This window comes from Rhipicephalus microplus, chromosome 10 (genome assembly GCF_043290135.1).
Source record: "Rhipicephalus microplus isolate Deutch F79 chromosome 10, USDA_Rmic, whole genome shotgun sequence".
NCBI classification, from domain to species: domain Eukaryota; kingdom Metazoa; phylum Arthropoda; class Arachnida; order Ixodida; family Ixodidae; genus Rhipicephalus; species Rhipicephalus microplus.
Window position 1 is genome coordinate 42,297,960 of NC_134709.1, and position 27,781 is coordinate 42,325,740.

Genomic DNA, 27,781 nt, shown 5'->3' on the forward strand with positions numbered 1-27,781 from the left:
TTTCCAGAGAGAAGAGAGCAATTTTTAGCCGACCTTGAGAATTTATTGTGATTTGCAGGCGCATGCTGCGCTATAATGTTTGGCTCGCGTGTTCGCACAGCTGATTTTCTCTGGATAGGTGCTTTCACGACTTAAAACCCCTACAATGTGGTAAAGTCGCCTTTACAGGCAGTTTCATGCAGACTAATATATACACCTATACTTTAATTGGGAATTATACAAAATTTTCAATAAGTTAAATTCGAAGCATTCGAGTATTCTCACAAGCCTTCTTTTAACCTTCAAGTGTCGCGTTCGCATTTCAGCGATACCACGATGCGTCTGTGGGCACCAAGACCTGGCTCGACGGCTGGACCTTCCATCAAAGTCTCGCGTACACCCAGGTTCTGCAAGGATTCTGGGAGTGCCTCTCTGCGTTACAGGACTTGGTAAGACAGCCCGCATATCAATCTGGAAATCTGTTCTTATAAGGCTCGTACAGAGAAAATTGACCTTGCTTTCAGTATATACAGTTGAACCCCTTCGTAAGAGACATGTTCCAGGGAGCAATACCTGTCTTTTATATGAGACGTCTCTTATAAAAGATGTACTATGCTTTTTCTTATCAACCCCTATTTCATTATAGGCACACTGGTGTCTTATGTTGTCCATTAAATCAGTGTCTCGTAAAGGGGTTCTACTCTATTAGTGAATTGTGCTTGATAGGAGTTGGTGTTTTCTGGACGATGCTCCAGAAAAAAAAAGAGAAAAAGGCTGTGATGTTCCTTCACCAGCTGATGATATCGCGAAGCGGTAATGACTCTATGCTCGTCGTAACGCTTCGAGACACACGTTAGGATCCGCCGTCTATAATTGCATGAAATTTTCATAATTTGATGCCGAGGCTCTGAAGACCAAGAGCGAGTGGAAGTAACGCCCCGCCATGGTGGTCTAGTGGCTAAGGTACTTGGCTGCTGACTCACAGGTCGCGGGATCGAACCCCGGCTGCGGCGGCTGCATTTCCGCCTCCATCGGAAATGCTGTAGGCCCGTGTGCTAAAGAACCCCAGGTAATCGAAATTTTCAGAGCCCTCCACTACGGCATCTCACATAATCCTATGGTGGTTTTGGGACGTTAAACCCTACATATCAATCAATCGAGTAGAAGTGTTACGATAAGTGGTGTATTTTACATCACTTGACTCACTGAAAAGTAAACAAAATGTCTAAAATAATTAGGAAGGAATACTGGGTGAGTTTGTGCAGATTCAACGTGGCTAATGGCGCGAAAAAGACGAGAAGGGGACACTGCGCAGTGACGTGGCGTGTCCACTTCATGCTTTCGACTTTTTCGCACTGTTAGCTATAATGTAGCTATAATGTATCTATAATTGTACAGTCAGTCATGCTATATGTCATTAACTGAATTCAACAACCCACTCAAAGCACATGTCATAGTTATCTACTGGCAGTGAGCAATCCCGGAAAGGTATAAAAAAATATTTTGAAATTGCTGCAGCAATGCACCCCATCCATCGTCACGTTAAACACAGCACTGCCTTCATCAAAGCAGTTGCTTTTAGCAAAGTATTTTGCCAAGAAGCGATATAAAGGAACTTGATGCAACCATAATGCCCAATTTACCATCAGCTCACTATATGTTGTCTCTAATTTGCTGATGCCCCACTGCAGTGGTCTAGTGGATAAGGTACTCACTTGCTGATCCACAGGTCGCGAGAGATCAAATCCCAGCTGCGGCGGCTACATTTTGGATTCAGGCGAGAATGTTGTAGGCCCGTGTGCTCAGATTTGGGTGCACGTTAAAGAACCCCAGGTGGTTGAACTTTCCGGAGCCCTCCACTACAGCATCTCTCATAACCATATGGTGGTTTTGAAACGTTAAACCCCACATATCAATCAATCAAGTTATCCATCTAACTTGCCAATAGCAGTAGTGCACAGAAATGACAAGTCGCATCTTCAGACGACGACACAGTGTCCCAGAGTGGTAATGTTGGAAGAAGTGTAAGGAAGCTCGCAAATACTCGTTGAACTGAATTAATCGATGCCTGGGTGACGTCAATTTGGACTGAAGGGGTTGTCCCACTCTTTTGCTTTTCCAGGAAGATCAGCTGCGGTTGACAGCGAGTCCAGGGGCATTGCTCGCCAGCAAGCTCAACGAAGACCCCACGCTTGATGCGAAGCTCGTGGAGGCAGTCAAAATTGTCATGCTCAAGTCTGCTCTGGAGCTGTTTGCAGCACAGAAGGATAGTGATGCCCCTTGTCCCCTGTTCGCTACAGTCCTGTTTTCACAAGTCACGGCAACTTCCCCGGAGGAGCACTTGGTCAGCCATGTCAGCCGGCTTGGCAAAAGTCTGGCAGTACCAGAGGTAGTGTTTCCAGTTAATTGGCAATGGCTGTCAATTAAAACATTTCCTAATCAACCTGAATGTGAATACACCTCTGCCCTTCCGAGTTATCAAGCGAAACATAACCGAAAATACATTTTTGCGCTTGCCTAATCAATCGCACAGACTGTAAAATGGCCGAACATAACCAAGGCTTTATGTGGACGGCCCTTTGAAGTTTTTATAATCTTCAGCAGCTCTGTATACAAAATATTGCCATATATGAGATTAAAAAGTGACACCTGCCGAGCGCATTACGATTGAATACGCAACTGCTTAGAAAACAGATCTTTAAGACACTGAAAGGGTAAGTCGTAACTTTTTGTGTACACAATATGCAGATGCTGTCTCATCTGCACAGTCTTACATTTTTTGATTCTCGCTCCAGACCTGTACAAGAGCCTTTCACTGTTAAGTTTAAGAAAATTAGTTCTTTTTTACTTTTCAGAATGCAGGCATAGACTAAACATGCAAACACTAAGCAAGATGCCATTTTTAGGTGCTAATTGCCAGAATTTAAAACAATTTAATTGAAATTCATCCTGAGTATCAGTATTTATTTTTTTCAACTGCAAGATGCATGTTTAGAAGCAGCAGTGCAAACAGTGTTTACGAACCTAGCTTGTACAACGCAGGGAACGGGTGAAAGATCATATTGTAATATGGAGTGATATGCTGCACGTTACACAGCAAAAGCTCATCAATTTGAACTTGTTCGAATCAATTGTTCGAAAATTGTTGGAATTAGCGGGCGGGCACTCGAATGACCATCACGTCACATGTAGACAGAACCCAAAGAACCCACCTCTGGACTCTTCTATCGCAGATTAGGTGTTACTGCACGTCCGTAACAGGCAATTTCGTTTATGGAGTTCGTGAAGGTCCAACTGCAAGCAGAATTGATTAGTCAGCGATATGTCAGGAAGAAGCACCATCATGCATTCACGTGGGTGGTGAGCCTTAATGTCTAAATATATATGTGGTGGAATCTATGCTCCAAAACGCAATCTTCATGGCAGTTAATCTAGTTAAAATTAAAAGTAATCTGTAATGTTCAGTTACTTCCGTTGAGCTTGTCGCAACTTCATGACCATTGTTAGCAGCTCGTCCAAATTCTCATCTGCCACGATAAGCTGCTGTATTGTTATTTTGCAACTCTAGTAAATTTGGTTTTGTTGGGTTTAGCAACGCATTATAGTCACAGGGGGCGGACTTCTGAAAGGAGTGGTGAAAACCTGGGTGTCCCAGTTCAAAATAACTGTTGTGGATATGAACATATTCAAAGTATCGGAAGCTTCCCCCTGTAGAAAACTGAGTGGTGCTGGGACCTGGGAGTCTGTTCAAAATTAACAAGGTTATGCTGTATCTAATTTCTAAAGTGCAACATAATGATTATCTAGCAAAAAGTAAAAGCGTAGTCTGTGTAAATTGGGCATGCCATCGAACATCATTCTTTAAGTAGCATTGAACACAGCAATGCCTTCAATATGCCTATGTTCGTCAAAATTCTACATAGCCTACATAAAAGCCTATGTAATCGTGGCCTCCTTCGGACTGTGTTGCACAGTGTCGTTGAGGAAACGTGTCACGAGCTTTTGCTTCCACCCTGTTCACAGGCTGACCTCTACCTGTTGGGTTATGCCCTGGGGACTACCCTGACTGTTGTACGGCCAAGTCAAGGAGGCAACGAAGACTACGTGAGCCGTTACCCAGAGTGGCAGGTTGGCAGTTGGCCCGAGGCTGTGCTTGTCCAACACGAGGGACGCTACTGGGCGTGCGCTACGTGACTGCCCCTGCCTTCTTAGAGAACCCTCTTGTGAAATGCTGCGTCACGTGAACTCTCGCGAGTCGCAGCCGTGATCGGATTCTCTGCCGTGCTCCGGCGTCTGCACGAGCCAAAAGTGGCACGAAATATCTGGTCCACTGCTCCTCTGCATTGTGGTAGCACCTGTGTCGTCTTCCCGAGATTTTTTCAGCGAGCGGATGGCGCACGAAGCCACTTTCACTAAAAGTGGCACACAAGGACAGCGTGGGATGTGGAGTAGCCTCGCCAAGGCAAACGGCCGGGCCCGACGATCTGGTTGCCACATTGTTTTCCGTTTGGCTGACCTAATATGTACTGTTTCTCGTTTCTTTTAACGTTTCTCGTTCCTTTTAATGTGTTTCCCATTCTTTCTTTAATAAGTCATATTTAATATGATGCATCAGTGGCACGGATGGATTAGAATCTGCACTTCATCTCATTTCTGCAGCTATACAGAACTTCAGACCACTGTATTGCTTCTGTGTGTATGGAGGCATCTGCACATAGGAGAGTGCAATGGTGGTTGCATTCATTTGTGGTCAATGACACATGTACTGGATTTGAAAGCCGTCATTGCATCTTCCTCAGTCAGACTTGAGATGTTGAAAAGTGGAACACTCGATTCAAGTGAAGGCTTCCAACATACATGTGCTTTAGTTTTATCTTCCAACTCGGGTCTTGTATGTACACTGTCTGAGCCAGCAGATGAGAGCAAGGGTTTTCAGCTGGAGTTCTTGACACCTCGTCTGGGTGTACTTTTGGTTTCGGTGACACGGCTAGGTGATGCCAAAGAGTGAGTAAGCACGAGACTCTATACGACCCTGCGCTTATAGCTTGTTCTCGTCGCTAATGTGTTGCACAAAATGTGGGAAAACTTCCCATCCCCGTTTGGTGCTGCCTGCTCAGAATACCAGCAAATGGATGAGATGTATTTCTGTGTCTGCGTTGCACCTCCATGCTTTGCACAAAGCGTCTGATGGGTGCACACAAAAGTCGGCACGCCTTGGCTTTTTAGGACAAGAGAATAATGTATAAATTTACGTAAAGCGCATGCTATGCGCAGCTGTTGCATCTACCCAGCACTTAAAGCACAATTAAGCAGAGCAGCTGGCAGAATTTATGACGAGCAGAGCCTGTGTGCATTATGCTGATGAAGACAAAAGCGTGAGCAAACTTTCACTGAGTGAGCTACGATTGGAATATGTGTTAGTGTTCTTTAACGTGTCTGCTTTGTTCACGCTGATGCCTTTGCTGACTCCGCAAAAAGGAAAAGTTGCTTGATTTGGTGCGCTCCCTGTTGTACTGCCCAGTGTTGCCAGACATGGCCATGGCGTGCCCGCTGCCACACTCCTTCGCACATGACCCCGCAAGCGTAGCCTCTGTAGTACAAAAACAGTTTTGTCGAACTCGTTTTTAGGCGCATTCACACAGTATTGTTGGTGTACCAAACGGCCTTTAATCGACTGCTGGCTGGTCGGAGCCTTCAAGTTAGTTGTAATGTGTGGAGGACCTGACTGAGCGGCCCCGGCTGCTAGTGTTGTTCTTTTCTCGAAATACCCTTAAGAGCAATTTTGAGAACAATCTAAAATTTTATTTTTCCTCTTTCATATTTTGCAATTAAACTTTCATTTTGAGCATGTCGAAAAACCCTAGTTGATCGAAATTTCCAGAGCCTCTCATTGCAGTGTTCTATTCAAATCATAGTTTTGGTATGTTAAACCCCATCAATTATTATAACTTTTGTATTCACGGTTGGCAGTTTGCCATGATTATCATTTTAAATTAATTGTAAAATTATGTTACATGCTCCTGCCTAGTTTTAATTGTAAACTTTTTTGCTTTATACATTTAATTCACTTTTTTTCGCTTTTATTTTGGAGCAAGATTTTTACTTTTAACAGTGCATGAATGTGCCGTCTATTGCATTAATGTGTAAGGTGCTCAAAAAAACCTGTGCAGAAGACGACGTGAACACGCCGAACAGTTGACTGTTTCCTGAAGCTACCGACCTCGTTTGTGTGCTCGTGCTGTCGTCATGTGGCTTTTTTTTTTTTTAGGTCTTAGGACAACAGGAAGTTCAGCTAGTTGGTACGAATTCATTGTAGAATAAATGTTTGCAAATGCAGCCACATGGGGAAAAAACAAACCTTGTATTTTTTTTTCTTTTGTGTCGGTGCTTGCATGCCTTGTACAAAAACTTGATGCAGTTACGTTCTTGCTGTTACGAGCTTCACACATTACAGTGGGCGAAAATGGCTCAAAGGCTGACCTTTCACAAGTGGTCCCCTGCTCAACACGAGTGGCAAAGCCTGGCGGTACACCCCAGAATATTGTTGTAAAACAAAGAGCAATGCGCTCCGTCACTGTTCCTCGTGGTGAAATCGAACCTCGCGTCGGCTTTCACCGTCGTTCTGCTGCATTAAAGATGCGCTCGCGCGGAAAGAGAGCACCTTCACTCGATGAATGTCGTCCTCTGCAAATGTTTCCGCCTGTACCTTTAACAAATAGGCTTACTAAGCACGCAATAATGTTGTTTCATTAACACACCTTCATTGCTGCCTCTCCCCATATTCTCTTCCTCTCGGATCCACACAGCTTCGCATAATTCCAAGTGTTCTTAAATATTCCTGCACTGAATGCGCTCGGCCTACTTTGAGATTGCGAAAGCAGCACACAACCTCTTGCATGGAGTGGTCACTACACTCTCTCTCTTCTGTAGTCCCTTGCATAAAACTTCATCATCGAGAACTTTCAATCTACTCGAGGAGTGTGGAGTGTTTCCGAAGTGAGCCCTTGCTCTCTAGGAGTGTTTCTTAGTTGGAGCAGCTGCTTCGATGAAAAGTATATAACAATGCATATGCTTTGAGGATTAGGGAGGCATATCCGCCTATAGGTGGAACAAAAAACAAGGGAACAACTATTCTTCCAAATGCAATACTCCTAAATGTGGCAGGGGAACAAGGCCTTCAGCACTGGCTGGCTCCTTCAGTCGTTTGAAAATGTGGTTGTGCCCACGAAGCCCAACGTAACCATGGTTGTTCAATGCACTTGAAGCAGGCGACATGCGCTGTGTACGCTAGAGAAAAACCAGCGCGAGCGTTTCCTTTCTAGCATGCATGTACTCTCGGTACGAGATAGGGAAGTCAATGCTGGCTTCCTAATGATTAAAGTGTGACCAAAGCTGAGTGTTCCACAGCATTGCAAGTCTACTAAAGAAAAGATATGAAATATCGTCATCAATGCTGTCGCACAAACCGGAAAACCAGTGGCACTTCAAAACTGCCTGTAACAGTGCTAAGAAGGAAAGAAGTGTACATTTAAGGGCTCGTTTTCTTTGTTAGACATGATATTGACGAGATCTAACAGTCATGCCAACGACAAGATTTGCAAGATTGTCTGTCAAATCTCGTTAATATTGTAACAGTGCTAGCGAGACTACCTTGACAAGCATGTCTAGAAAGTGAGTGCGAACGGGAAGACAACTGTATGATCGGGCTCTGATACGACCGCACGGACAGTCTCTAAAAGACTGACCACAGCGTACGTCTACGAATCTCCCAATGCTGCACATAATTCTGTAAATAAATAGGGAACTGGCTTCCGTGTTGTATGTTGTGCAACACTGGAAAGGCGCCCTTCTGTGCTCACGCCTCGCTGCTTTCTGGCGAAGCCGTACAAATACCTGAATGGGAGGCACGCTAAACATTCCCGCCCTCACGCACCTTTAGCGCACACATACATTCCTCCTTATGGATCCGTGTGTTAGTGACCTCAACTTTTTATTCCAGTGTGATCAAAACTGTGCTCACATGTTTGTGTTATGCATGTTTTTCTCTGCCCTTGTGGTGTTGCACTGTCGTTTATCATCGGAGCTTTTCAGCACGACTTGTATTATGCTTTGTTCACCAGTACCTTAAGGAGAGTGATCATGCCAAAGGTTTTTCTTGGGTGTTGGGAAGATCGCTAGAGATTGTCGTGTGAAAGATGGCTGTCTGATGAGAGGGAGCCTCTCGCTAAACTGTCGGTTAATTTGCGTGCCCATTTTTGCATGACTTGAGATGACAGCACCACATCAAGGTTCCTGTGGTACTAGAGCCACAAAATGTCGTCGGTGGCGTTGGATTTCACAATCTGGGCAACACGTGCTATGCTAAACAAGTTTCAAACTTCCGTGGATTAGAATTCGAAAGAAAATCGGGCAGTAATGAGGGCAGTTTAGCGAGATAGACCGGCTGTGCCAAGCTCTCCTATCAACACAGCATCTTGCACATTTGGGCTGACTCTGTAAAAATGTGCGACAGGCAACAAGTACTTACAACAGGCAAAAAGTACTTGAAGCTACTTGCCACAGTTACTTGCCGTGGACTGTTGGAAAGCACTTGCGTTGAGAGTTGCTGTTGGTCAAATGCTTGGCTATGTACAGTTTCAGCATGTACGGGCAGAGCGAGAGACCTATTATTTTTCAGCCATGTCTCCCGACATGTACGTATGGCTATTATTAGCAATGTAAAGATAGTAATAAGAGTTGATATTCCTTGCACTAGGTAAGCCCTGCTGTTGCCGTTTGTCGAGTACTCGCTGGTAAAGCGAGTGTATCTAGGTCACGAGCATGCAACGTGCCAGGGGGTCAACAATGTGTACTATAAGAAATGTATATGGCACTGTGTGCTCCCTTAGTTGACACTGGGCTGCCGACTTGATGTTCAATGGATGTACGCACATGTTCAAATGAATGGTGTTGATGGGCATTCAAGTATGTATTATACGAGGGTACATGTGTCAATGTTGCATCCTTGAAGATCATCTGTCTGTGAATGCAGTCCGGCGCTCTTCCAACGGGCCAGCAAACGAGTTACCCCATGTGCGCTATTGTGTTAAAAGTGCCTTTAGATGTGAAATTCAAAGCAAGATGTAAATATATAAAATGTTCATAAAATCCATGTTTGCGTCTCTTGTGTCTGCTATCCCGTAAGAATGTACAAGTTCCCTACAGACAGTACAGGGCTGAACTCTCTTTAACCTGTTTCGGCGGGTATGAGAATGCTAACTAAATTAGTGCAGATTTGCATAAATATCATCCTGATTTTACTCATCAGACATGTAATAACTTTACATTGCTGGATAGTTGGGCAGAATGCCATGCTTACTGAATACAGGAAATCTCCGAGGCCGCTTTTGTTGAATGCTGAGCAGTAAAGCTGCAAAGTATTACGCTGATCATCAATCACATTTCTTCTATCTTACTTCCTATTTCAAGTTAGTTTTGATAGCAATATGTAGCCACTGGAGCTAACTACTGCTAGGGTAAATGAAACTAAAAATAAAAGCCATTCATTCACAGCTGCACCATGAACCTGGGCCTTTCGAGTGCAAAGTGGGCACTTCACCCCTCCACCACTTTGAGCAGCCGTGCACAACTCTTCTGCACAGAGGGGCCGACCCGGGAGTCGAACGACAACACAGTGCAGACTACTGAGCACAGCACTACAAGTGGCTTGACCTTGTTCGCACTTGAGTTTTTCTCCATTGGCGCTGAGCCCTCTTTGAACACTTCCTGGTTCTAGTACACTCTACCTGGGTACTATGTGATGTCAGGGCTCGTTAAACAACACCAGATGGTCAATATTTTTAGAACCCTCCAGTACAGTGCGTCTCATAATTGTCTCGTGGTTCTCGTACGTAAAACTCCAGATAATGCTATTATTAAAGATTATTACAACCTTTCCACAGCGCAGGCACAAAGAAGGATTCCTAGTTGGCAGAAACTGCCAGGCAACAACAAATTAGTCGAACTTGGAGAAAGTTGCAAGAATTTGAGATGAAAGCGGTTTTCATTGTAGCTTTGTGCAACCAAATGAGAAATTTTTCTCTTTCACGCAACCTTGGCCTTAAATGTGCAAATGCAATGAGTCAGCACTATTAACAAACATAGTGTCTGTTTTTATACATGACTGCATCATTTTGGAACATGCTCAAGTTTTACGAGCCGAAACCATCAACTACGAAGCACGCAGGCTGCCATTGACTACCTGGTGTTCTTTACTCTGATGCTGAATCTAAGCACATGAGTGTCTGCGCAGAGCGGCCTCCGGGAGTCGAACCCGCGACCAACATGGCAGATAATGCTAGAGAGGTGTGGTTAGATCCTTGAACTTGCGGTGCCAACCCACACCGGGGAAGTGGCCAAGAACATGAATGTATGAGCGCGTGGAGTGCCGTAGGTGTGCGGAGAAGCAGGAAGGGGGGATTAGAGATCGAAGAGAGGGGTGCGGGGGGGGACGCTGCTACGAACCTTCGCCCCCCACTACCCCTGAAGGGAGGCGCTCCCACCAAACATAGGCGCCCGCCTGTCTTGGTGCGGGTGCTTTTTTCGTTCATGATTTTTCGCACTTGCAAGTTTTTCAACAAGCAACATCCGGGTGTGGTTTCGATTAGTAATCACAACAGGTCCTGTCGTACGCACTATGTCAGCCACGATATATTTGCACAGCTGTGAGCGTCGTGCCGCACACCGCGGTGCAAGCCGGCGGTCACATCTGGAACTCGCTTAGAGCCCCGTCTAGACGACGGCAGATATTGCGCCGATTGTCGAGGGAGATAAACAACGGATAACTAATAACAACTCTCGAAAAGAAGGGCAAAACTGAAAGCACCGAATCGCGCGAGCGTCAGCAAACGACGAAGACGTTGAAGCCACGCTTGGCACGCACGCACGCGACCAACGTGCTCCCCGTTAAGGATCGACACCTTTCGGAGCCCAGGTACTGAACCTTTATAAACTACAACAGCGAAGGAACCGCAGGTAAGACGATCGGCGGTACCGTCAGAAACACGTCCCGAACAGTTCAGTCATTTCCTAGCCAAGGGTCGGCTCGGTTTTTGCGCAGCGTGAACTGGATCCGGCGAGCCATGTCCTCGTCGTAGATGGCCTTGCAGATTTCGTAGTTGATTCTTCGTCGCGTTTTTGTCGGCTTCTCGTAGTACCTCGTGAGTCTGTAGCGGTCGAAGATACCTTCCATGCCCAGGATGCTAGGTTGACAGAAAGAGGGAGAAAAGAGCGCAAGCCAGCATGAATCGACGGCGCCGCGGTATTCAACTCTTAAAATTACGAACGATACATCTTCCCGTGAAACGTAATACCGTTACTCTTAGCTTTCTCGCCCAAGAATGGTACCTGGGAGAAACGCTTACCGGTTTAGAACACGCAGTGCTTCTTCGACTTGGTTGTTCCGGACGAGAACAGTGCGGGCGATGAAAAGTTTGTGATGCATGTTTGATGTGTTCGGGCGGCAGCCGCCGCTGCTCCCTGCACGGGTAAACGACGGGGTAAAGATTGGTTAAACTTCGAAACTCGCAAAATAGCTCATCAACGGCCGCGCTCACGCGCACTCGCTAAGCTGCCGCCATGATAGTTTTACTCTGTGGGATGATGGCGATGTTTATCGTGATGATAGCGCAGCACGTCTTTCTGAACATTATTTGTAATAATCGATAGTGTTCGAATCCATTACCCGCGTAGAGTACCTCTAGATTAAAGTGACTAATTTTAGGTTGTGCTTTCGTGTACTGTAAATGCCATATTTACCTATGGCCAGAAATACGTTACAGCCGCCATGTTTTAGACACAATTTATGCTACAGCAGACGACAGAAGATATCATTTGGCACTATCAGTTTGATAACGTGCGTGCTGTTCTGTGACGCATGATAAATATTTTTAGAAATTATGCACGTAATAACTCTGTGTCGCAAGGTGTTTACATCTGAGTCGCAGACGAATGGAGCCATTACTCTTTTTCGCCAGAGTCGTGTTATGTGAAACCACTCGACTGCACGCTACGCACCGGATCAAATGTGTTCGCCCATGATCACCTATTTCTGCTTTTGCGTTTACGCCTGAAATATATCATGCTTTAAAAACAATAGAGGCACCGTGCGTCTCTTTCGTGCAAGCTTCGCATTCTCTCTGCGTGCCCCTCTGCGAAGCGGATGCGGCGCGGCAGTCTCTCAAACGCCGACATGTCAATCAACATTTGGAAACAGACCCTCTACGCTTACGCAACAGAGAACATCCGCGCTGATCATCGTACGAATGCGTGAAGCGCAGCACAAAACAAACGTAGAAAGTGAAAGGGGTTAAAGCACGGAGCTTGTCTCGACTGTTAGAACAGAAACTCGGCCTGCGCTTCCCGTGATAAAATAAAATGCTTACCGACTGCTTATTTGGCACATACAGACTGTTGCGCTACCTGTCGGCCTTTAGGAACAGTATTTTTTAGGTTATTGCTGAAAAAGTTGATATTCACTAAACTTTTCGAAAAACCTAGATGGCAGGCTTAACATTGCGTGGAGATTAATTTGAGGCGGTTGCTTTTTGTAGTAGCGAGACTAAAGCAATTATTCAGCTCCGAGCGAAAGAAAGGCCGGAAAAGGATCGACGGGGCGTCTAGCCAGCTCGGAACCGAACTATTGATCCTTTCCTCTGACCCGGGACATGCTCGTGACGTGTGCGCATGCGCACGCACGTTCGGGAGAGAAAGGAGGCGCGAGTTGGCCTTCACCACTGGGCAGGCTCGCCTCGTGGCGTAGCCGGAGCCGATAGCAAGGGGTCTCACTCATCTTTTTGAATTAGGTGCGCGCGTTACCGCGTGTGAGGGGGAGGCCAGAGCCGTGTCGCTTCAAACTAGAAACCTGCTACCTTGAACGTTTCTCTTCCTCTGTAGACTACTTCTTCATAAATGTCCCTCTCATAAACTGACCACGGTTCGTATACGTCTCTCGCTTGTTCCGTCATGTCTCTCAGCTGGCAGTCGCCGATCTTTACAAGGGTCCCAGACAAGAACGCTCCGAAGACATCACCTCGACACATGTTTCGGGACCACAGCACACCTCAACGGAGGTCACTGGACTCATCAGGTGCATATTACTGCATATTACATTACCAATCTTGCAGAACAATCTTGCTTTTCCTACGCTTTTGTTTGTATTCTTTCTCTTCCTTTTTTTTTTCGGGAAGCCACGCCGGGCGTAAAAGATCTAGCAGTCTGTATAAAACCACCCACTCCGCAGCTAATTTAACTGTGTCAGCTTTCCTATTGAAAAGAACGATAATTCCAGGCCGTATGATATCATTGATCGGTTCTGTTCTAAGCGATTTGCCCGCAGAAAACAATGTAGGTCATGCAGGCCATCAACAGTTGCTCGCGCCGAATCACCGTATCACAGCCGCGGAGACCCCTGCCGACAAGCTATAGGCTTTATACGCACTACTATTGCAAGCGCGCTGTTGAACACTATGTGGATATCTACGGGCACGCCACATAACTTAGATAAGAAAGTGGACTGCGGCATGGTGCAATCAAGTCCGTTCCGTTATACTGGATCGTCGGTATATGTAGTAAAAAACAAACGAACGCAAAGGTGAATGTGAAAGTTAGCCCAGACTCATCAACGGGGCACCAATGCGGTGGATACATGTGCTGTTCCGTTTATACGAGAGTGTAGCTTTCGCTCATAAGTTAATTACGAACAATGACGTCCCCCAATTAACGGCTGCTACGGGTGTGACGTTAAGCGCAGAGGAACACACGTCCACGTCGTTTCCAAAAGATAGTCTACGACTCTGAATACAAAGAAAAGTAGTAGTTATAATGTGAGAATTCACGTCTTTCACTTGGTGAATGATAAAAACAAGAAATACCATTTAAGCCTTCCCCTGGTGAATAATAAAAGCAAACAAAATCGTGTATTCATTACACTTTTTGGAGAGATATAGAAAAAAAAAAACTCGTGCGTTTTAGGAGCGGTCTAAGGCTGAAATATTCGGAACTAGCGTGATAAAACGCTTCTTGTAAGCTCTAACGTTGCAGGTGCTTGGGTGCATGTGGAAGGTCAAAGTCAGGGACAGCGCCAGGATTTGTTTTACTGGGGTAGGCATTCACAGATGAGTTCCCTGAGAAGAGGGAAGGAGGGGGGGGGGGGGGGGGCAGAGATGACATGTATTAGGGTTACTGTAGTGTATATGCTACCAGAATATACGTTAACTCTAGTATTGAGGTATAGTATGCGCTGTGTATAGACTAAAATCGCTTCTTTTTGCGCAAGCAGGTGCTTAGATTGCTAAACTATACTTGATTGCGGTGTAAAATACATTTTGTGAGAGCGGACAGTGAAAAGAAAATGAAGCGTCAACTAGCAACTTAATGACAACCCCAGAAAAAAAAGGGGGGGTGGGGGGGAGACGAAAATGCACCACACCATAGAACGACATGCTTTAGACAACATGCCAAAAAGCTCGTTTCTGATCAAATTAAAGGCAAGGTCGAGATAACGTGTCGAAAGAGCTCGTTTGATATTTAGGATTATGGGTGTGTCCCTGACACAAGATGTGACAGTAGTGCCATTGAATTGTTGGTAGATAATGCTTCCATTTTCATGAAGCATGTTTTGAGGCACAGACAAGCGTTTTGACTACATCTGCCCCAGCCCTTCCACGGTTACCCACCGCCCTTGGTCATAATTTACAACATGACAGCGTCTCCTTTGTTTGTTCTTTCCTCGCTTTAATAAGCCTCTTCGTTCTCTCCTCAAGGCAATGAAGAAACCTGTACGAAGACCCAGTCCAACGTGGTGTCGGCCCGTCCATTTGCAGGACAGTCCGGGGTACGTCGAGAACCATATACTATATACCTCCTGTATACACACCTCGCACCGTTACCATATCATGTGCCGGGGATAGCGGCGCGCGTATATACTCCACGTGTGTGCTTCACGTCATGAAAATGCGCCTTGCGATAGAAACAAGGGCCTCCGGGACACCAACGAACGCACGCTTTCTCCTTGGTCCGGAACAAAGTTCACGATCTCGGTCACGGTTTACATTCGGACTCACGCGGGCGGTGGTTTCGAAAACGGAGCCGGATTTCCCGGTCCCCTTCTGTATCGTCGTGCCTGTACTTCGTCGCAACAAACTTTTTTTTAAGTTGTTTAATACGCCTGTACGCATAATGTGAATACGACTATACGTGTTTCGTTATAATTGGTCCTAGACTGTCCTAGACTATTCCTAGACTAGTCCCAAATGTCCTAGACTATTCTAGCTTTGGTAATCCGGCTGACACGATGTAATACAATGTAATGGCCATTGGCACTCGCACTTCGGCTACTTCTGCTTATTTCATTGAACTCAACGGTTCGAATTCCCGCAATACGGATACCACGAGTTTCAACGTACGAAGGTGGATTTGCCACATCAGGCTGGAAACGTAAAGTCTATATGGCAGGAAACGTAAAGTTTTAAACCCGATCCGGCGGGAAACGTAAAGGTTTACGTTCCGTAAAGACCCGCGCATGCGCAGGTTCTATCCGGTATCCGGTAACACGGTATACGTAAAGAATACGTACAAGCTAAAACTCCCTATTGTTGGCCGGTGCTTTTCGACGTATACGCTGTTTTGGAAACGGAGCCAGGCTTCACAGTCTTCGCACTGTCAGTGCGTCTATTCAATGTCACGTGAACACTAACGAGAGGAAAAAAAAAAAACGCTTTCCGCGTCTTTTTCGTATGGCGTCAACCCACGTTCACACACCTGGGCGGTTCGCCATAAGCGGTATTTTCGCAATATCAGAACTTCACTTCGGCGTTGCCTTTTTTTAAAAGCATTTATTTTTTATTGGAAGCTTTAAAGTCGTTAAGCACACTGGTTCACATCGTAAGTACGTGGACAAACGCGTATTGCTATGCAATACTGAAATGTGGCTTCGCATAAGCACCTCATATACGCATGCGCGCGGGCATACCTTGAAAGGAGTGCGTATACCAAGAGAGCTGTGAGGCCAAAATCTGACAACCTCCGAAAACATTGTCAATCTTTTAATTATTTTAGGAGAAATAATGTAGTACGTGGCAACGATAACTTTACTATGAGCAGACTATAGAACAACCGAAAAACTGAAGCGGTGTGCGATTGTTATTCAGTAAAGCGGGTTCGGTCAAAGTGAGCCCGAATATTCAAATACGGATGCTGCACGGTCGAAGAGACTGCATATAAACTTGCTTAAAATTAAACCACATCCGTGTATACGCCTTAATTAGGTCCAATTATGGTTTAGTTATACTATATGAACAGGTTACAATTACTTCGGCCACACTCGAAAATTACTCAATTACTTGCATTATGTCCTAGCTGAGATTGTGGTTATAAGAGGGAAAAGAAGAAAAAAGTGGGCCCCGTGACTGTCTGCATCAGCGTGCGACACCTCAACAGTAGCTCACAAGGTATGGGGGTAAGGAGGGATTAAAAGGATATGATTAAAGGTATAGAGAGAAAGGGAGATGCGCTAGGACAGCGAGCGACGACATAAGAGAGATAGGAAAGATGGAAACACGGTCACAGGAGTCCCAGGACGGGGCACCACTTGCGAGAGCTCTTGTCGGCGGCAGGAGGTGGCTTAGGACGAACCCAGTCAGCCAGAGCGTCACTGTCGTCAGAGATCGCGAGGGCACAACCGGTCGGCACGGAATCCAGCGAGCGAGAATGTGTCCTAGCTGCTTGAACACTGAGTATACTCGTTCCCAAGGTAACCTAACCCCCGCCTTGAGTACCTGCGAGCTGACCACCACAAAACAGCACTGGACTGGATTTTAGAAACAGCGTAAAAGGCGCGACACGTGTGGGCAGAAGCACAAACAAGGGGCCATCTTTCGTTCCTTGCGTGTAGCTCCGGTTCGTTTCACATCCGATAAACTGGACTGTGTCGGGACACTCTTCATGACACGCCGACCGTCACTCCTTTCTCTACGCATCACCCCGCTAATAAGATCACGTGATACACGATGCCTACAGACCGAAAAAAAAAAAAAAGTGCGTTCCACACTCGCCGTCATTGCTACTGGCGGCGCTGACTGCCACTCCCAGGTTTAAAGTGCACGTATATGTATATACCCTAAAAGTGGAAGGAGGCATGACCGCCGTCGTATACTATGGCTGATTTGGTATGGTATAGAGCATTGGACGCGTTATTCGAAGGTCACAACAGCTTCGGTCCCTGCCGGCGCAAGTTATCTTGTCGTCCGCGTTTCGTTCTTCATATTTACATTACAAAAAAACTTCTAACAACATTCCGTGCACTTCCCTTGGCATCACTGCCTGTTCTCACCAATATGGCGTCTAAATTACACTCGCTCATTTAAAGCTGTCCATGAATTGAAAGACATTGACGTATATGCAATACCCCGTAGAACATAGTGTCTAACCCTCTAATGTCACTGAATACACGGCGCGTATATACGTGGTCTTCATTGAAATGCAGGCAACAAGGAAACGCTTTCAGATCCACTCGCGGGCGTCTGCGACACGTTTAGCATGCGCGGTGCCTCCTTCCTCATTTCGCGCTTCTTCTTCTTTTGCGTAGTACGTATACGGATAGCAGCAGATCGCTTTATGTAACATCACCTGCCGGCTGAGCGCCGCGTTTTCCGTATACGCGCACCCTCTCTCACGTGCGCGCGGCGCGGCGAAAACGTGCTCCACGATCTCAGCGCGCCGTGCGTTCATAAACAAGATTCGCTCGCCTCTGCGTGTGTAGTACATACACACTCTCTCTTTTCGAGAGACTTTTTTTTTTCTCCGCACGCGCGCGCCGCCTCGTACTACGGATTTCAGAGGGCACGAAGTAACAACGAGCCCGCATAGACGGTGAAGCGTGGACTCCGCATTCGTTACAAATTGTCTCGCTTCCTTTCTTGCTCTTTGTAAACTTTTGTTTTTCACCCGATACGTGGCCTTCTTGCCCCGACCCGGCGTTATTCGTAAACGCTCGCATCGCAGGTGGAAGGAAGGGATGCTATATACCATTTAAGCATTATAAGGACGGGGGGGGGGGGGGGGGGGGTGCAAGTTAAGACACGTCCATGCAGGGCGACGCTGCACGCTTGTTCCGTGTGCGTACGCGAGTACCACGTGGCGGTTTCTTTCTTTCTTTTGATAGTATATACGTCTGAGTTAACGCGGCACTATACAAAACGATACTGATCGAGCTGCATCGCTTAACTCTTGAAAAAACTCGCTTGCGTCACGTCCGTGTCTCCTTAGCCACATATATGCTCTTGTTGTTTCTTTTGTCGCATTGTTCACGCGCGATTGTTGTTTGTTTTCTTAGTTTTTGCACACGCTATTTTTTTATATTCTGCTTCTTCTAGGGAAAGAATTTAGTCGAAGGTGAAAGCCGTCATCTTTTTCTTTTTTTTCTTTTCAGTCGATGTATAATGGAGCAGGGCGTTAACGCGAAGCGTGGCTTCACGCGCTACTGTATTGCTCTGTTTTGATTTCCTTCTCTTGAGACATGTCTTTAGGTCGCGTGTTCTTCGGTTTTGTTCGCAGCCCAAAGGAGGGCGCTACAACAGCACCATTTGGCGTTACGTCACAAGTTTCTGAGATCTGTATTAATGAGGACTAACAGACAACGATGCCATAGTGGATGCTATTAGAAGTAATTGTAAAATAAACGCGAAGAATGAAATAGAAAATTGGGAGAAAAGAAAACTTGCCACCGTCAGGATCCGAACATGCGACCTTCGAACAACGCGTCCAACGCTCTACCACTGAGGTGTATACGGAGGTGGTTATCCTTCTGTACACTTTATTGGGTATATATGTGCATTTAAAGGTTGGATGGATGGATGGATGGATGGATGGATGAATGTGGCTGTACCCTTTAGATCGGGCGGCGGCTAACGTCACCTAGCCGTAATACTTAGTGAACTAACCATTACATTTATCTTTTTTTTCCTTTAAATAATGAAGTTGAGGATTCGTACTTCGCAGTGAAGGGTTTAATTTTCACTCGTGCCTTGACTTTAGCCACCAATCAGATAACCTCCTTCTAGTTAAGTCTACCCGCTTAAAGTCTATTTTGCCCTCGCTGTCCCTAAATCCCAGTGCTTTGAAAAACTCTGCGCCATCATCCTGAACTATAGGGTGAAGCCCTTTACAGAACATTATTAAGTGTTCGGCAGTTTCTTCTTCCTCTCCACACGCACTGCATATTGTGTCGACCCCTTCGTATTTGGCCCGATATGTCTTGGTTCGCAGTACTCCCGTCCTGGCCTCAAACAGTAGAGAACTACCCCGAGTATTATCACAGATCCTTTCCTTGGCAATTTCCTGCTTAAAAGTTCGATAGATCTCTAGTGCGGACTTCTTAATCATGCTTTTTCCACATGTCAGTCTCCGTTTCCTTCACTTTTTTCTTAACCGATAGTTCTTTTTGGTTTGGCCACCTGCTGTTTTCTAAGTATTTACCAGTCAACTTCCTGGTTCGCTTCCTCCATTTTGTATCGACATTCTTCACGTACAAGTAGCTGAAAACCTTCCTAGCCCAACGCTCTTCCCCCATTTCTCTCAATCGCTTCTCAAATTTTATCTTGCTGCTAGCTTCCCTGCCCTCGAATGATGTCCATCCCATATCACCTTGTACTCCCTGATTTGGTGTATTCCCGTGAGCTCCTAAAGCAAGCCTACCTATTCCACGTTGCTTAATTTCTAATCTTGCTTGAACTTCTGATCTCATGCACAAGACCGCATTGCTGAACGTCAGCCCAGGAACCATGACCCCTTTCCATATTCCTCTCACAACATCATACCTATTGTAATTCCACAGTGCCCTATTTTTCATGACTGCTGCATTCCTGTTACCTTTAGTCGTCACGTATATTTCGTGTTCCCTCAGATACTCGGTCCCATTGCTTATCCATACCATCCCATTATCCATCCCATTGCTTATCCATAGGTGGGAAAGTTGTTCAGCGCCACGTGCTGCCATTTGTGCTTGTTGGCGTCACGTAGCGCGTGATCTTATTATGGGCTGCCAGCTGACCAACAGTCCCTCGCATACTATCCTCACGACAACAAGTCTGCCAGAAAGAGACCCTCGCTATGAATGAAGGAAAGAAGTGTAAATTTAAGGGCTCACTTTTCTTGGCATCATTGTCTGTTAATCCTCATTAATATTGTGTCTAACGAAGAAAAAAACGAGCCCTTAAACTTACACGAGATCTGTGACGTCACACAGTGACGTTATCGCGTGATAATTTTTCGCATCACTCGTCCAGTACCCCGCGGGACGGTCGCCACCGACGATAAAATTGCCTGTTTGATTAGACATCTAAGTCATTTCACCTTAATTATCGTTGGTGTTTTACGTCCCAAAACTACGATACGATTGTGACAGATGGCGTATAGTGGAGGGCTCCGAAAGTTTCGGCCACCAGGGGTTCTTTAACGTGCCCTGACATCGCACAGGGCACATTTCAACGTGTCCTAGCATTTTCGCCTCTATCAAAAAATGCGGCTAGCGGGATTCGATCCCACGACCTTCGGGCAAGCGTAAGTAGTCAAAAGCCATAACCTCTGGACTACCATTTATTTATTTTTATTTATTCAGATACCTACAGCGCCCAGCTGGGCATTGTTGTAGGGGGGAAACAAACAGGAAAAGATACAGGTAGTAAATACAACATGAAAAGCAACAAACATTATGTAGGAATAAAGATAACATCAACACTCTACACATAAATAACATTATAAAAAGACTAAACATCACGTTACTAAGAGGTTGATACAGGTTGTACAATACGAAAAAGCAACAAAACATAATATTAAACTAAAAACTTTTAAACATAAATTAACTTTATAGATACGCAACCTCATAAGAAAGACAGTAGAAAACACAACTAGGCAGAAGCTGTAAATGGTGAGCTAAAGTTCAAAATATCCCACATAAGTCATGTAAAACCTAGTTAAACATTCTGCGAGGGCTTCATCAAAGGAAGTCGGCAATGACAGTACAACTTCATTCGGGAGACTATTCCTGTCATGGACTGTCCTTGAAAAAAAAAAGAATGTTTATATAGGTTGATCTGACACCTATATATTCCCTAACCTTCAGGGAATGGTCTACGCGGGCAGATCTATAGGTGATGTAATATTCGCCAATCTCCGTTGTTCGGACAGTGCGTTGTTTCAATTATTCTGTATAGTAACAATATGTCACTTCACGTGTGGAAGTGTATACAAGTATACGGGGGGGTCTGTTCGTGGTGTACGTGTTACGTTTCTCTGAAACATTTTCTTTGGGTACGCTTCAGTGTGTTTGAAAAAATTTCGCTATGTGGTCCTTACACGTTTACTCTGCCTGTTTCACCTGTTGATTGATATGTGGGGTTTAACGTCCCAAAACCACTATATGATCATGAGAGACGCCGTAGTGGAGGGCTCCGGAAATTTCGACCAGTCGAGAACGAAGACGAGACCTCACAAGGGCCGGGGCCGTTCTGGCGCGATGTGGGCGCCGCTTTGGCGAAATGTGTCGTCAAACGCTTTTCGTGAGTGGGTTCGAAGGCCGCCTTATAGCCACACCCGCGCATATTCACGAATTCGCCCTCATTGCGGCGGCATTCCGATCGCTATAGTCGCCGGCTTGCCGATGACGAATTCCCCTTGTCGGAACGTTGGCTGCAGACGCATATCCGAGTTCAACGACATCTTATCTACTTTGTGTAAAGATGCTTGTGAAACACGAGCATGACAAAGTGATGGTACAGATAGTTATTATGACGCATATGTCACAACAAATTCTTGAAGCCCATTATATTATAAAAGAGCTGTGAATAGGCTTATCTTCAGCTTCATATGCGTGCCACTGTGGGAGGCAGTGTTGATCAGGAAGTTATTGGTAAATAGCGTCGAGCATCAATGGCTTTATTATTATTATTATTATTATTATTATTATTATTATTATTATTATTATTATTATTATTATTATTATTATTATTATTATTATTAATGGATGACTTGTGTCCCACAGCGAACCCCAAGAACGAGACATGTTCATAATGTGATAGAGCATGACGATAGTTATAGCGCGAGAACAAAACGACGACACAGAGACAAGGAGGACACGAAAGAACTCTGTGTCGTCGTTTCGTTCTCGCGCTATAACTATCGTCATGCCGTACCAACTAGCCCAAGCTGCCACACTTCTAAGTGATGGAGCAATTGCGATGTCAGAAGCCTGACAGCTCAACGTTTATTTTGGCGGGACGCTTGCTCCCTTCCAGCCAATTCGCTTCATTGACGGGTAAGTTTAATAAATAACATGCAGATGCAACTCTCGCCCATATCGCAGCGCCAGCTTGGATAAGTCACTAAAAAAGAAAAGTGACGTTCCTGTGCGAACACAACCGTCGAATCGACGCCGAGGCCTGCCCGGAATCGAGCCGGTTACGTCCTCGTATGGTCAGTCGGGAGACCGCGCCTCACGCATTCGCACAGTCGGAGAGTCGAGGAGCCTCGTGACACCGAGCTAGAAAGCAAGCGCGGGCATGCCCTTCCCGATCGTATACCGCTTCCGTGGGCGACGCGCTTTGCTTTGGAAGAGGTGCGGCCGCCCACCGAAATAGCGGCTACGCGCTGAAAACACACCGAGAAGAAAAAGAAAAAAAAAAGGTGGTGCACGCTGTAAACAAGGCCGACGATTGAAGATCACAAAGCGAAAGATAGAGAGAGAGAGTGAGAGAAGGTGAATACCGGTGGGATGAATGGAGTGGGCAAGAGAAATTGAGGCGACGAAAGGAGAAACGACGAGAGGGGAAGTGATTCTTAAATGAAAAGAAGAGAAAAGTGATCCCCGTAACTGTCTCTCAGGGGGGGGGGGGGGGGGACACCTCAACAGTAGCTCAAGAGGGATGGGGTAGAGAAGGGATTAAAAGGATGTGATCAAAAATGATAGGATTAGGATTAAAAGGACAGGATTAAAAGATATATGTCAGGCAACAAACTAGTCTTAAAGGGCCCAAGACCGCACCGAGTTCTAAAGCCGCTATCTTCTCCTCACCACTTATTTCTTCTTTTTTTTTCTCTTATGTGGTTCTTAAAGGAAAAAAGAAGAGAAAAGCGAGCCCCGCAACTGTCTGCATCAGGTGCGACACCTCAACAGTAGCGCACGAGGTATGGGGTTAAGGAGGGATTAAAAGGATAGCATTAAAAGGTATAGAAATAGAGAGAGGGCGAAGGAGAGAGCGTGGCGCAGGGACAGCGACACCCAGCAGCAAGGAGAAGATAGGAAAGATGGACACGGTCACAGGAGTCCGAGGACGGGGCACCACTCAGCGAGAGCTCTTGTCGGCGTCAGGAGTAGGGCGAGCCCAGTTGGCCAGAGCTGCGCTGTTGTCGGAGATCGCGGGGGCACAAGCGGTCGGCACGGAATCCAGAGAACGACGAGAGAAAAGGGAGGCGTTGCAGGATCGAAATGGAGAGGGACCGTCCGTAAGTTATCCGTGGTGCGAACGAGAGGAGGAGGAGGAGGGTAAAGGCAAGGCTTGGCGAAGACTCGATATGGGTACTTCGATTGGCGAGTTTTGGCAAGTCTGTTAGCATCGACTGCATCATTCACAAAAAAGTTTGTTAGTGTCCTGATGCCAGGACATTTCAGACCGAGGCCGGCCGTGTCCCAACGGTACCGTCAGGCCGACCCTTATGACGTCATCGTGGACCTTCTGGACAGCCCGTAGCTGATCTTGCGCAAAAACAAAGCTATGCAGATAAAGAAACACAGTAATATTAGCAAAGGCGAAAACCGTCCCACGCAAGCGTCGTTTTTTCTGCTCCCAAGGCAGCTCATAATAAAGCCTCCTATATAAAAAGACATCCTCCATAGTCAGGCCTATCCTGCCGGTTGCTTTACCTGACGTAACAGCACCTGTGTTTCAGGCCGAGTGGCATATTCTTTCAAGTTACATCGCAAGCGATTGATTCATATGTGGGGCTTAACAACCCAAACCCACCATATGATTATGAGAGACGCGTGATTGGAGGGCTCCGTAAATTTCGACCACCTGGGGTTCTTTAACGTGCACCCAAACCTGAGCACACGGGCCTACTACATTTTCGCCTTCATTGAAAATGCAGCCATCGCAGCCAGGATTCGATCCCGCTACCAGCGGGTCACCAGCCGAGAACCTCAGCCACTATAGACCACCGCGGCGGGGCGACTTCGCAAGCGAACTGTCAGGCATTACTTCCTTCTGTGTACAGTCCCGAGCAGATAAAAGGAAACACCGAGTCCATGTTTAATCTTGTTATGTAAAGATATGCATAGATGTACGTATGCAGGGCTCTTCATTAGGAGAAGGACGGGGGAGGGGAAAGGCCGTAGCTTTCCCTCCTCCGCCCCCTTAATTACAGGTTGAGTCCGACAGAAAACAAGCTTCGCCACGAATGCAAAAATGCAAATGAAGCAAATGACCTTCTTGATCACAAATGGGTGCCAGGCAGGAAAATGGTAACTTCGAGGTCTGTATACGATAGCGAAAATAACAGGGGGGGGGGGAGGGGGTTAGGGGCACGGAACCAGTGCGCCACCCCCTGGACACGCCACTGGCGAGGTGCCACGTTGTCCGTTCTCTGACCTGCCGTGATGTCATCCCGCCCATTAATGTCACACCTATCAATTTCCGTTCTTAAAGCCAGTTGGCTAACGCTGGTTTGGCACACCCCGTCCCCTTTGAGCTCTCGAGTCATGCGGAAAAGAACCCCCCCCCCCTCCCTCGCTCCCAAGACGAATTGTAGAAAGGCGCCAGCTGCGGCTGCACTGGGTCAGCAGCGCAGGGGCTGCGTTCTCGGGGCGAGAGTCGACGACGGAAGCGAGCTCCGACGCCGAGAAGGTTGATGCTGCTGCCGGCGGCACACAAACCCACGACTGAGTGGAGAAAGGGAAGGGCTATGAGGGAGAGAGGTCCGGCCCCGCATAGAAACCACCCACAAGAGCGAGAGAGAGCAGGGGGAGAAGGAGAGCGAAAGCCGGCAGCGATCCAACATCTTCAGGTTCGGGTTGTCTCGTAATAGACGCCGGCCAGCAGACCGCGCATGCAGCGGAGTTTAGCACCGACGTCAACAAGTCGCGATTTTCGGCCTGCCGCTCCTTCCCATCCGCGCCTTTTGATTGAGATCGCAGCGCCGTGGGGGCGAAATCGAGAGATCGGTCGTGCCTTCTTTATTACATCATTTACAAGTGTGTGTGTGTGATCCGCGTCAGTGTGTTGTGCTGCGCGTACATGGGTGATTAGCGAGAAGGCTGCGGTCGGGAGTTTTGAAAAGACGAGGATCGTTTGAGAAGTGTACGGAGACGGCCTGAAGGGACTACTGCTGCACGGTGCCGCCCAGACACGACAGCTGTGGGAGGAAACCGTCTCGGACGTTGGTGATCGAGATACATGACAATGTCGTTCAGCGGCATCAAGGTGAGCAAAGGGTCGTAGTTGGGCCATCGACAGACGTGCCAGTTTTGTGTCGACCGTGAATCAATTTAGACGCTATACGTCGGCGCTTAATGCTATACGTTGAATTTTGCTGATGCTGGAATTCGTACACCTGACAATGCCACGTGCGGCCGGTCATGCTTGCACGGTTAGCCTATAGTTTTGATGCTTTACACTGACGCACCCTTAAAATTTTACTTATTTTGTGAGCTTGCGTCTACCTTTGATGCAAATACGCGACGCAACACGCTATAACACCGTGAGCTTACTCCGTAATCTAGGTTGTGTTCGTTACCATCTTTTTCACTTTGTCTATCACCGGCACCTTCAGAACAGCATCAGTGACTGCTTGGTAGTGCCACCGAAGAGAATTCAAAAACTATACAATGTGACGCATGTTTAGATCCGTGTCAGAGAATTTTTTTTCCGTGGTAGATGGTTCGTTTCATAGGAAACTTCGAATTGACATTCTTGACAATTTCTAGCGGTGTCACCTGTTCAACTTTCTCGAGCTGAAATTTTCGTTTATTCTGGGGTGTTACGCGCACAGGCATGTTATGAATGTGTGGCGCGCCGCAGCTGGAGATTCGTGTTTAATTATGCAGCCATATATATAGTGATCTTCGCGACCGAACCAAGTAAAAAGTTAGCATAGTTCCAGGAGTGAATCTAGTATGTTTTTCGACTATTTATCAGCCATTGATGTTAGTAATAATACCTAACAGAGCATCAGGAACTTATAAGCAGATTCTTTGCCCGCTCGCAACAGTTCGAACAGTGCGAACAGTTGTTATTGTACTTTCGGCAAAGTCTCGCCCTCAGACACGCATTGCGGCAACATTCAAGCAATTTGACGTGTATTTGTGGGCAGACGATATTTTGAAATACTGGAAAACAATTCCAAAAAGTATTCATATTATACGCATACTGGGCTTATTGGATTCGAGGACGGTAACAAATAGCAAGTAAGGCACTGTTATCCGAAGGCGTGCATAATAGGGGAAGGAGGTGAAGCGAAGGGGTGCAGCATAAGCTATGCATGTAGTTCGCATGATAACATGAATAAAATCTATACAGAAGCGTTCATAATGACATTCATGGTTTATAATGTTTATCGTTTTCTAGAGTTCAATACATCCAAGTTTACATTGACGGGCAGGATCTGCCAGCCAACGTTAGCAAATGGATAATTTGGAGTGGTGTGCAAATATTCGAGTTTCGGATTCGAATCGAACAATACGAAACCAAATAATTCGATTCGTAATTCGAATAGCTAGAGAGGTTTAAATAATTTGACATCCGAATATCTAAAATGAGATTGTTAGGCCGATTGGTTAGGACGGGGTGGCTAACACTGACGCCGCTAAACTTTGTCAAAATTATGCCTTTGTCAAAATTATGCCTTTCGTTGAAATTTTCACCGATATGCTGGTTAGAAAGCGATCGCAAGCTTATTTTGAAGGAGAATACGTCATTTCCGCACGTCGTGGCTCCGGCAAAGAAGGCTGGGGAACATTCTGGAAGACTCGAACTGCTATAGCGTCAAAATGCACAATGATCTCAGACCTTATAGTCTAGAGCCTCAAAAAATACTTCACTGAGCCCCTGATCCCAAGAATGTGTGATCTTTTGATATGCTGGAAAGAACACGGATCTGCACCTTATCAAGGCCTCGCCGATGTCGCTTTGCGATACATTTCCAACTCTGCTACTGAGATTCCCGGTACGCATGTTTCCAACTGCATGAAACACCGCATAGCATCGCGGCGAGAGAGCCTGGGAAGCCATGTCACGTGGAACAACTTGATTGATATGTGGTGTTTAACGTCCCAAAACCACCATATGACTATGAGAGACGCCGTAGTGGAGGGCTCCGGAAATTTCGACCACCTGGGGTTCTTGAACGTGCACCTAAATCTGAACACACGGGCCTACAACATTTCCGCCTCCATCGGAAATGCAGTTGCCGCAGCCGGGATTCGATCCCGCGACCTGCGGGTCAGCAGCCCAGTATTTTAGCCACTAGACCACCGCGGCGGGGCACGCGGAACAGCTCCTGTTTCTACTCGGTAGCAGTCACTCACCGCGATACGTGCTGGTAGACACGATCAGACCTCACCGCTTCGTTCTTTCGCTTAATATCCAATAAATCTAGTGCATTAGATTCGATACTCGATATTTATGGCCACTATTCAACGCTATTCAATTCGTGATGAAGTTTCCCTACTCGTGCACGCATCGTGGTTTGTTTTATCTTTAGCGGTGCACGAACAGTA

General features: G+C 46.3%; 3 protein-coding genes across 9 annotated transcripts in view; 2 read left to right on the plus strand and 1 right to left on the minus strand.

Moving 5' to 3' along the window:
- Positions 1 to 9,130, plus strand: part of LOC119180818 (uncharacterized) — a 92,099-nt gene extending 82,969 nt beyond the window's left edge. For all 6 annotated transcript variants that reach the window (XM_075875556.1, XM_037431958.2, XM_075875554.1 and 3 more), the window contains 3 exons: positions 306 to 428; positions 2,102 to 2,368; positions 4,003 to 9,130. In XM_075875556.1, coding sequence (XP_075731671.1) covers positions 306 to 428; positions 2,102 to 2,368; positions 4,003 to 4,173 — 561 coding nt within the window. In that variant the 3' untranslated portion in view covers positions 4,174 to 9,130. The remainder of the gene's footprint in view (positions 1 to 305; positions 429 to 2,101; positions 2,369 to 4,002) is intronic.
- A 1,808-nt stretch (positions 9,131 to 10,938) lies between these two features.
- On the minus strand, positions 10,939 to 11,611 carry mRpS21 (mitochondrial ribosomal protein S21). Its single transcript, XM_037432227.2, has 2 exons — positions 11,382 to 11,611; positions 10,939 to 11,219 (listed from the first exon to the last, which is right to left on the minus strand). Exons 1-2 carry the CDS (start codon positions 11,459 to 11,461, stop codon positions 11,036 to 11,038), a joined length of 264 nt encoding a protein of 87 aa, XP_037288124.1. The 5' UTR covers positions 11,462 to 11,611; the 3' UTR covers positions 10,939 to 11,035.
- A 1,150-nt stretch (positions 11,612 to 12,761) lies between these two features.
- LOC119181339 (dihydropyrimidinase-related protein 2) overlaps positions 12,762 to 27,781 on the plus strand; it is an 87,743-nt gene continuing 72,723 nt past the window's right edge. The window contains exons 1-2 of one of the 2 annotated variants that reach the window (XM_037432554.2): positions 12,762 to 13,105; positions 14,781 to 14,851. In XM_037432554.2, coding sequence (XP_037288451.2) covers positions 12,982 to 13,105; positions 14,781 to 14,851 — 195 coding nt within the window. In that variant the 5' untranslated portion in view covers positions 12,762 to 12,981. Of the gene's footprint in view, positions 13,106 to 14,780; positions 14,852 to 25,334; positions 25,488 to 27,781 lie in introns of those variants that run through there. The other variant, XM_037432556.2, reaches the window with a different exon arrangement.